An 11,429-nucleotide genomic window follows, 5' to 3' on the forward strand; every position below is an offset into this window, starting at 1 on the left:
TCGAATTGATCATAAGGTAAGGTAGTACCACCAATGTCAACCTAGTACATTCAAACGTAAATGGTACTATGTGGCACCGATCACTATACTTAAAACCCTGCTAGGCGGGAGGCCGTAGTAATTAGTTGGATCCCAGGTCGAATTTAACAGCTGCGACAGCGGAACCACGCGCGCATAGATGAGATTTGGCCAGCGACTGGGTGGCTGCTTTGGCCCCCAACTTCGCATGGACTAACGACCAACACCTCGGTCGATGATGATGTTTTCACAGGTCCATCCCCGCTTGCGGGCCTGGGCCCGTGGGCCTAGACTGTAATACTAGTATCCAGTCGTCCTAGTGTCCGATGCCAGGGGCACTACCCGCAGGTAGCCGGTGCAAGCTCGATGCTCCTAAGCCTGGATGAAGCAGTAGTATTACTTTTCGATACCATTTTAAGGCACTAGGTAGGTAACAGACTGATGTAAGTTTAATGAGGCTATTGCTCTTCTGCTAGTTACCTTTATAATTCCTAAGCACGGTCTATCGGCTAGCGCCTGGTGTAATTATAGATCGTAGTAGTATAGTATTTACAATAGTTTTTGGTCCCCAAGTTCCTTGGTTTTGAGGATGGGGTCCTTTGAAGGACATAAAAAGAATATACATACATACATACATACATATATATATATAAAAGACTTTCCTCGGTGGCTTGCCTTGTACCCCGAATTATGCAGGTTTCCTTTCCCAATGTGACAGTAGCGAGTGTCATCTCCCAGTGGATATCTTTCCCAAACTTGAACATCATAACGCCGTGGAAAATATCCAACATCATGTCCGGCCGTGATCGTGTACGTGTAGGTGGTATATAGTAGCTTGTAGAGTATAATGCGCAGCGCGCCAGAATGGCCGTCATCATCGCCATGCGTCGGTACGACCCGTGAGGGCACTGTTATCTAGGGCCATGCTTCTACCCACGGTCAAGGTGGTCGTGGGCGCGACATTCATGGCTGGGTGTAGAGGTGCCCCGACAGAAGGAGTGTCTGTCGGCTTCGCTCCCGGAACTTTGCGTAAGTTTATGCCATACCGGTCCGAGGGCCCTTCGAGCATGCCGACTTCAAATCTCTTGGAGCATCCATCCTCCATATGCCTGAAATCCATAATTAGCTTCACGTAACGCATCAGGAGCTGTGAGTTGTCATGGTACTAGGGAACGAACCTTCGAAGGGTATCTTTGCGAGCAAAGAGACGCCCGCAGTAGTCACACTTGTGGTTCCGCTCCTTAGCGTGAACGCTTTGGTGGTGCCTTTGGAGGTCTGTCTTGCGCACAAACTTCTTGGTGCAACTCGGGACCTGGCAGGGAAAGGGGTATTCGCGCTTCTCGTCGTGCGTCTCCATGTGGGACTTGAAGTTGTAGCTGCGGCTAAAGAACTTGCCACAGCCCTTAATCATACATTGGAAGTTGGCTTCCTCCTTTGTTGTGTGCCTTCTAGTCGGGCGGCGTTTGGCCCTCTTTATACTCGTCCAGTTATGAGTGCTTGCTTCCGGCAGTGATGGCGAGGGGCCAAGCTGGGAAGGCAAAAGCTGGAGATGCTCAGGCGTGCGAGGCTGGATGCTCGGCGGCATGGGTGACTGGGACTGGGATGGAGGCTGCATGTCATCTCCCCTCAGATACGCCTGTCCGTTGGCTCCGAAATGGGCCTTGTTTGGATGGCTGCTGGGCGCTAGCGGTCTAGGGGCATGCTGATACTGGGAGCTATCGGGGACGGTGCTGTATGACAGAGTTTCCCCCATTTTGGACTTGGAAGTTATCTGGTCCTGTGAAAAGCTGAGAGAACTCCTGGAGGAGAACGAAGGGGGCTCTCTACCAGGACCGTCATTGGACGAAGGCGGTGGCGTATGCATGAAAGCAGGAGAGTGGGAAGCAGTCCTTGAGTAAACTGCACTGGCTGGGTAAGACGGAGAAAGCTCATAATTGCTGAACGAGTCATAGTCGGATAGAACGTTGGGCATGGTCGAGGTGGTTGAATCTGGGGGGGAAGGTGCGGCTCCTAAGTTGGGGGTTGTCCAGGCGACACTGGTAGGAATAGAGTCGAGAGATGCGAAAGGGCTGCCAGCATCAGCTGGGTGAGCAAGGTTAGGGTCTACTATCGACCCGTAGGGAGATGGGAGGTTGCAGGCGTTATCGAGAGAGGCCAGTGACGCGTAGTTTGTGCTAGAGCCCTCTGGCATACAGCTGGACTGGATGAAGGGCGGCGGCGAGTCGAGGGACTGGCGTTGCGGAGAGTAAGGCGAGTTGGTGAGTGAGGGGGGTGTCAGATCCATGTCGAATACTTAAATTGGACGAGGGCCGTTGGCTGTTGGGGGCAGAGATGCTGACTTCGGTTCTTTCCCCTGTGTGGCCGAAGTGGAATACTGCTGGGGATCGCGGTAGCCAGGTCGCCGGTTCTTGGCTAGGACGCTGGCGACTGCACAAGAGCCTACTATTATGTAGGTTTTTCTCGCAGCTGCTAGAACCGGGCTGTGACGCGTGACACTTGCGGTAGGATGAAGGCGGAGATGAATATATAAGGTAGGACACCCTGTTCCTTGGGAGGCGAGCTGCGAAGAACTTAGGACAAGGGTGAGTGTGCTAGATGGATGGCGTATGGGTTGGCAAGATAAGTAAAACCAGAGTTTCTGAAGTAGGAACTCGAGATTGAGAGCGGGTGGGTTGGATTTCAAGTAATAGTACGTCTGCCGAGAGCCAGATTTGGAGCATTCTGATGGATCAAAAGCGGGCGCTGATCAGGTCTGGTATGGGTACCTACTCGCGGAGTCTCGGTCAGGGTACTCCATATCTGGACTCGCTGCAGATTTCTCGGACGCAGATGATCGGCAGCATGCTCTTGTCCTCACACGTATAGCGTGGTATTGGGGGCCGGAGGATGGGTCTGGCGTGAGAAGTAACCCCGTTGAGGGCCCTGACATTTGAGATGGGGGATATCCACCAAGATGACATGGTAGGGTCTACGAATAGATTTCAACAGGGGAGCTCGGTCGGGGGTTCGTCAAAGGGCTACATACCAGACACTAGTAATATTGTGTACGTACACAAATGCTCGTTGGACCACCATATCGAGAATGGGAATTTGGTTGTGGCTTGGCGGGAATCTCACTCGCATCCCGCGCGGGTGAGGAGAGATACAGAGCGATTGCCGGGCAGGGCTTATTCGGAAATACTACCCACATCGTACCCCGTACTATTCAAATGTACGAGAAGTACGTACTTAGTACTATTGTAGGTGTACGGATACGAGTACATAGATTACTACTCGTACGAGTAGTAAGTAGTAAGTAGTACTCGTGGCAGTATCGTGGGAGTAAACCTGTGGCAGGGTCCCGAGCTTTAGAGTCGACAAGGGTTTGGGTACACACACGCCCCCTCTACAGTGCGACATGGGAGTATGGAAAGTGAAGTGGTATCCGCACAAGCCCTCCAAATCGCAGAGGGATGAATTTTTGGGATGTTGCTGGTGGGGAAACAAGGAAAAGTGGGCGCATTCCAAATTCCTTGCTAGGGGGCTGGGGCCCCTCGCTGCTTGGGTCCTCGGGACTCGCTGAGTCGCTGGGGTAGGCAATCTGCAGGAGCCAGTCCTTGCGGACATTTGGTAGTATTTATTTTAAGCACCATCAATGTTTCACAGACCGGAAACGATCGCGCTTACGCTTTGAGTCCTGCAGAGCAGATGTTGATGCGGTACGTGGGTGACCCGCGCTGGTGGCCAGGTGAGCAGGACAATTAGCAAGGCAACTGAAGCTTCCGGAGATGATTGTATCCGAGGAGGCCTAAACCGGTGGCGAATGATTACATGAATGCCCCTCGGGCGGGTGTCGTTGATTGATACTGTCGCAGTGTGGGTTGGTTGAATGGTTGGTGGCGGGCGTCAAACGGTCGCCTGTCGGCACCCTGCTCTGCTAATACTTGACTTCCAGGAAAGGATATGGCCGACCAGCGTGTACAAGTAGGTTAGACTGCTCTGGATGTATGTACTCGTACTATGTACATAGTATGTAACTGACGAGATTCTGGTCGCCTTCTGCAAGATGGCCAACTCCGCCACTGTTGAGGTGAGGGAGGCCGGTCGCCAGAGGGATTGAGGCGGCCCCATTGGTCAGATGCAACACTCGTAGGCATCGCCTTGCGTGTAACCATGCAGGGCTGCGCCAACACCTACCAGTGAGGGGGCGTCCCATCACACCACTTCAACACGGGCCGTGGTCGGTTAATACAGTTGGATCAACCTTGACGTAGCGCACCGGTGGAGTGCCTCGCTTACGTGTTGGTCGTCTGCGCTTGTTGGCAGCCTTGGTTTCCAATATTGGGTGGTTGGTTACACTAGAGTGGACCAACTCCAAGGTGCTGAGGGTTTCCAACATCACAGCCACTGCCTCAGCCCGACAGCGTCATACATACGGTAGGTATCCGTACCTCCTGCATATACTGATCACTCTTGGTTCCCTGCCGCTGAAATAGCCGCCGCCGTCGACGTCGAGTTGAAGCAGGCCTGTGCAGCAGTAGCCGATCGCGCCTAGTGCGGTTGATGGTGACGATAATACCAGTGTACCACAGCCACGTGCGTGCCGTCCGAGACGGGGTGGCTGGCAGATTCTGGAATCTCATCATAGGTACACTACGTATACGAGTACCATTATGATATATGGTTGGCCAATTCGTATGGACCTCCTATATTTGCCTTTGCCTCTTGATCCGGCCTCGTATGGATATTCTGGGAAGATTTATGCATAGTTGTAAGCACATCGGCACTGAGTGCCTGGTCGATCTTTATGAGCGGTGCCAAGCGCTTATGTCCTGACTCCCCCGTTAGCGTCGTGACGAGCACAACAAACCGCATGGCCTTGGCAAAAGACACAATTCCTGATCTAGTCCTGGCATCGCGATTGCAACTTCATTCACCTAGGTACAGTGTTGCTGGGTTGACATGTCGTCTCACAGAGAAGGGGGGGGGAGGGGGAACCTTGCTATCATCTCTCGATATCCTCGGAGCTTCATCGAGCGATTTGCGTACGCCAGCGAGGCCAACTTTCCTACGCTTCACAAGTCCACACCATGCAGTAGGTACGTCATGCAAATGTCACGGCACCGTGGTAGCACGCGCTGCCTCAATCTGGCCAGGCCTAAACTGGGGGAAGAGCCCGCTAGCAAATAATCCTTAATACCTGTTGTATGAACCATCACTCCCAAATTCCTTCGCTGGGCTGCCTGCTCGCAATACGGCCCACAAGGGGCACACCAGCCTGGCAAACGTGACTCCAGGGAGGCCATTGCTTGAACATGGAGGCGCCAGCGGAGCGTTGCAAATGTCCCTACCGAGTATGGAGTAATAACACTGATGAGACCAGCATCTGGCTGCAACGCACAGGTTTCAATTCCAACCATGATTTTCAATCCTGATGCCCCACTGTAACCCACCAGCCTGTGCGGGCAACAAAATGAGGATATAGCCAGGGGTCAACCAATCATGAACCACCATGTACGCGTGGCCTGACCCCGTCTCCGCCTCTTGGAAGATGATGCGCGCAGGCTTGAAAGGTACTCGTAGTACTACTCGTACGAAGTAGGCTAGTACGTCGTACTAGCCAGTTGGGCAACCCCATATCAGCCATTTTCCCCGTCTCAGCCTTTCCCGCCTTGCCAAATCCCCGAAGGTGAGACAGAAGGCCTCCGCCAGCCGACGCACGATTGAACCGGATTCTGCCCGAGTTGGGGGGAGGGGGTGGGCGGACACCTGGCGAGAACTGACCTGCTCGTCCACATGGTTTCCAACGTCGAAGAAACATCCCTGCGTGCTGCCGCCCCCGATGGCGAGAACCGCTGAAAGTTTCGGGGCTCATTGAATGACGTGCCGGCATGGACGGCAACTTTCTCCAGGCGGATGATAACAAGGTTGTTCCGCTAGCGAGATGTGAGGACCACACACCGCACCCTCCCCCAGGCCCACTGGCTGTTCGGCCAATTCTGCTTTGAGTTGGCTACTGAGCGTGAAATGTCCTCCCCCGTACGTCAATTTCGACCGACGGTGTTTTGTTTAAGACGAAGATGATTCGAGCGCACAGTGGCGCATATGAGTGTATTTTGTCGCCAACCAAGGAGATTCTCACCTTGAATACCCAAGTCCAATGGCTTGACCAGCTCAACTGTGCTGGAACTGTCTGGGAGAACTAAAACCAAAATTCCGAATCTGAGGGATGCGGGAGCGTGTTGTGGCCTCATTCGTTAAGCCCAAGGCTGTATCCCTAGAGTGTCGCGAGACAAATCGTCGATGGCCCAGACACACTATGGATGTCTACGAGACTTTGTTTTACATGGAGCATTTTGTGCTAGTAATACATCTATCACCTGACGGACGTCATCGGTCATGGTGTTCGTGAGAAGTTGAGGCTCCTATTTCCAATGGCAGTTACTACACAGCACGAGCTACGTGCGGCACCTGCAAACGACATTCCCCGCTGACACACGCATAGATGCATCATCATACCTTGACTCACCATCAAACAGTACTATTAGTATCTGCCCATACGAGTACGAGCGAAGGCCTAGGAGCAACTTAACAAATGAAGTCATGGTCTGAATTCAGAGCCCCGGAAGCTACCTAGTAATTCGATTTAAGCGAGATGTGGATCGGGCAGGACTCTGTCAAGACATTACGAAGTATTACTTCTGTGAGCTGAGAAACAAGGCGGGCCAGGCGAGCACCTGTGTCCATGAAAGCACCGGATCGATCACCGTCCGAGACCCAACCGGCGGGCCACAGGGCTGGCAATCCGGCGAAGGATGCACAATGTGGCCGGGCAGTGGACACACACCCCTCCAGGGACACAGGGAGGTATCTACAAGGGTCCATGTCTGTCCCACGGTCCCTGCCATATCCTTAGTGACCAATGCCGACCATTGGCCTCTATCGCCGTACGGGTGCCAGACCACTCAACACTGTCGTCGAGGGCATATAGCGTCATACCTACTCCGTACATACGAGTAGTAGCTTCAATGTTCCCTTGGTGCCCATGGTCAGTAATTTGCTCTTCTCCAACAACATGAATTCTGATCGGGACGGCTCTGGCGATACTCCTATCCTCGTATCTGCTTCCGTAGCGAGTCGGGAAGTTGCTTTCGTGCAATACCCGGCGATAGGAGATTTTTTTTCTATTTCCATCTTCACCCATGCTGCCACGCATTGGATGCGGACGGGCGGGAATAGGTACCCGGAACTCCTTATGTTAGCCCTGCCCGGACACATATTAATATCACGTTACCAGAAACAACGGCGTGATATATGTTATTATATCTGATTGGGACCTGGCGACCCAAGGTGAAAGAGTGAGTAATAGGTCTAGCCTCAGCATGGCTTGATTGCTAGAGACGAGAGAATGTTCTTCTGGTGTCACGCGTGGGAGAAACGGGGGCGCCCCCACCGGCTGAAATTCAGATCACCAACTACCCAAACCACACGCACCACAGCGCCCGCATGTCCTGCAGACGGCAGATGTGCCCACAAAGTGCGCTGATAGGAACCACCATAGTACTAACTCAACTTCTGCGCCTTCAACCGAATGCCTCTGAATGCTGCCGATCACCGAGACAGCTGAATTGGGCTCTAACTCTTGTTGTTGAACTGCCCAATGACTGGCTGCCGAAATTGTTAGTATCCACGATGTGTTTGGAAGCAGCCAACCGCAGGAGCAATACATATCGGGTCCAATAACAATATTAATTATTGCAACTATTACTACGGAGTACTGAAAGTACCATCTAGCGGGTATGGACCTTGGTAAGAAAAAAACCAAAGACTAATGTTAGCGCAAGCTAGATCTCCACAGTGTCCAGGCTGCAGGGTCGTCGCCATCGGATTTAAGGACCAACCCCATATTTGTTGAGTGTCGGTGCCCGAACGTGTTTGTACTTGTATTTAGTGTGGTTACATTAATAGTACATTTTACCTGACATTGGTACTCTATGTGGGGTAGTAGTACATGGCCGTAGAAGTAATAATAGTAATTACATGGGCCTCGCACGCGCCTGTCTGGCAAGTTGCCCTACCCGCCAAGTTGGTGCGCTCGATGAAGTCCAAACAGGGGGCCCAAATTGTTACCTCTCCGGCTGCCTTCGAGCCTTACAACGGTAGCCAGTCATCTTGGCAAATTGGCTTCTTCATTTGTCACAGGCGTGGTGGAGTTGAGCGATGTTTGGCGTTGGCCGTTGGTGGCGGGCCGGCAATTACGCACGAGGCCCGTCGAGGTCGGAGCCGTAGGAGCGGATCTCCAGAATCCATGTCGTCTCAACCGCCGACCGCCGACCGCCGACTGCTGTCCGCTGACCACCGCTGACCGACCCAGGCATTTCTGCATTACCGGGCGCTGCCCTCCTAAAAGGAGGTCCCGGATTTGGGTCTCTGATTTTGATGTCGAGTCGTAATTAAATAATATCAAACTTATAGTTAGAGAGGTGGCCTCGCACCGTTACACCGTCGCCCCACCGATGCCACGTCCGGACTCTAACTAGAGCGGGCGCGCCGTTATACCTCTGGCCCCCACAAACCAAAAATCATCGGCTCTACTACGTACTATTAGCAGGTACGTACGGTGTATAAATAGGTAGTAATAATTGTTGGCAGCTCTCCGGGTGCACTTGGAGCCGCATGGTGATGAACAACAGGGACTGGAAACCCTGGAGCTAACATTGAAATTGAATGCAACCTCCATGTCACGAGAGGATTTACCCATGATCTTGGACCATGCTACAAGCAGCATCGACACTACGTGCTAAGTACTACTGGTAGTGGACAATTGCCATGTACAGATAGTACCTGTCTATCGCAAGTTCAATGGCAACATTGAAGATACAATGCGGCCTCTACCAAGACCCCAAGACTCCGAGGTAATGTCGTATTGCCAGAACCTACGAATGGTACTACATTGGCCTGCTCTGAAATCTCAATATCAATGGCTCTGGCACGCTAGTTTCCGGGTTGAAGGTCCGTAGAGCAGCCCTAATACGGCAAGGCATGGACGGCAAAGCACCGCAGAGGTTGGGGGGTTCAGGATCGCCCGCACGGGTAGATCGAATCCTGATGGAATTAAAAAAAACTTCAAACTCTCCAATCTGCATCTACTATTTGTTTTGCAGGAAAGTAGGGTCGGGACGGTGGTCAGTGGATAAAAGGCCTCTGGGATCATTCGTGTCAGACTGTCATGTATGTGTACACACACACACACACACATGTATTTGCCGATCTTGGCACCCTCGCTCGCCCCGGCTGCTCTAGGGTCCACGGTCAGCCCGTTTGATCTAATACGGTGCCGTCGGTACCTCCCCTCGCCACCAGACTTAAAAATGAAACATGAAACATGAAACAAGCCCATGGAGCTAGCCTAATGTTTCTTGCTCGCCTACCCGGAGTGAGTCTGTTGGCTACGACTTGAGAGCTTGCGACTCCTACGAGCCAACTTCGTCCACCAGTGATAAAGGAGGGGTGGCATTGCATGATCTTATTCGCATTCCCTTGGAAGCTGGAGGCTGGATCGTCTAATTCTATATATAGCTGGCAGTTTAATATTACGGTTTGCGGTTGGTCGTCGACCAACAAACGGCCCGCCGTACCATCACCAGATCCTGAAAATGCATGGAACAGTGGACATGTATGTAGCAGTCACACCATGATTCATCTCATCTTACACGCTTCTCAACTGCCTTACCATCGCCCGCGAGATTGAATGAACCAACAGCGTTTTTCACAAGCTGACCCGGGCGACTGTTGACAGACGCGCCCAGCCTGTGTTGCCCCTGCGCCAGTATCAACGGCGCACACTTCGAACACTCTCCAAGCGCTGTGGTCAACTGAAGTAGTAGCCCATAGAAGACACATCATATGAAAAAGGCCGCACCATTACCACCGCCCGGCTGATAAAACTGCGACCGACGAGACGTCACCAGACGCGACAGCTAATTCGTTGCGTTCTGGCCCAGACATGTCTAAGCTGGGGAGGGAAGGTTGAGGAGATAGCCGTCGTCGGCAATAGCTGGGTTGATATTCGAGTACGCCGCAGAGTCTTGATGGTCAGGGGAAGATATGGCGACCTCTGAGCAGCAGGTACCGCCAGTGGCCGCTAACAACAAGCTGCTGTCAAACCCTGGCAGCTTCTAAGAGGCGTTACTTGCAGCCACTGATAGTGGCCGTATACTTGGGGTCATTGGAACCGGGTGACCATGGTCCCCTACTGGAAAAGTAACCACTCTCAAGCGGGAGACAAGCACTGTATCTGCTTCCAGGCTCCAGAATCAGCACTACAATAACCCGTCAGCTCTCCCTAGCTCACTCCGGGTCGACCTAGGGGTAGTGAGGAGAGGGAATCCCCATGGCGGACCAAAAAAAAAACAGTTGAGAATGGTGAACCGGGCGGCATGTGAAGTAGAATATATACGATATAAAGAGGTCACCCCACAGACAGAGGTATATCTCCATATGCGCTCCAGCTCGGAAAAGCTGCTAGGACTGTGGACACCAGTCTACGCAAGATGTAGATGGCTGTACCAAAATCTGTTGCTTGAGCCGCGACCACGTAAATTTCGATCGCTAGCATTTCGGGAGACGGTAAATTCTCTCCCAGTATGACTGAGTTGAGACCGGCAGCGAGAGATTTGCTTTCGCTGACTTTCTGCCTTCGGCTTGGTCTCTTGAAGCCCTGGACCAGTTCTCATACAACGATCACTCAACGTGCAGGGTCGGCATCGCGCCCGTGCACCTGTTTCGACCACTGTGATTTGAAAATAAGCCTTCTGATGCATTCTTTTGGGCCGTGACTGTGCCGTAGTCTGGCATTTTTGGAAAGGGGGGAAGGGCGATGCTTCAGGCCCCTCCACCCGTGCTGACCGAAGGGGACACCTCTGTCTTCAGATCCCCACAGCGGTCCTTGGCCGTGGCAGCATACTTCCTTGTGGGGAACCCTGGCCGGCTATCTTTGGAGCTGGTCAACTTGGCGTCCTTGACGTCAGTAAGCCCCCCCTAAAGCGGGTGTTTGTTCTGGTACTACTGTGTGACACATATCGCAACACCCACCTTCGACTAACCACCGGCTCCTTCGCTCATCTTTCTCCTTTTCATTGGTTGCTAATCTTGTTGGAAGGGGGGGGGGGAATGACAAGTACTCCCTTGGAGCCGTCGTAGTACCAGTAGTACTTGCGACGACTCCCACATTTACAGGGCCCCATGTTTGGGCGACGATGCTTTGCATAGGTCATCGTACATCGTAGGTGTCACACCATTGGCAACGAGGCCAAGGATTGAGCTGTGTCAACGATGCCTGAGCGTTCTGAAGTGGATGGATACACTCCTCCAACAAATCTCGCGGGAGGCTCCACGGTCTTGGCCGATAGCGAGAGATACTTCCAGGGAAG

The 11,429-nt window shown here is 52.6% G+C and overlaps 1 protein-coding gene across 1 annotated transcript; it reads right to left on the reverse strand.

Moving 5' to 3' along the window:
- Positions 1–1,183: 1,183 nt before the first annotated feature.
- ACO1O0_002409 (uncharacterized protein) lies at positions 1,184–1,990 on the reverse strand (the record flags this gene model as incomplete). Its single annotated transcript, XM_083191879.1, has 2 exons — positions 1,184–1,795; positions 1,982–1,990. 2 exons carry the CDS (start codon positions 1,988–1,990, stop codon positions 1,184–1,186), a joined length of 621 nt encoding a protein of 206 aa, XP_083053093.1.
- Positions 1,991–11,429: the final 9,439 nt, after the last annotated feature.

The sequence above is a fragment of the Amphichorda felina genome (assembly GCF_050947745.1).
Source record: "Amphichorda felina strain 45539 chromosome Unknown scaffold_2, whole genome shotgun sequence".
Taxonomy (NCBI): domain Eukaryota; kingdom Fungi; phylum Ascomycota; class Sordariomycetes; order Hypocreales; family Bionectriaceae; genus Amphichorda; species Amphichorda felina.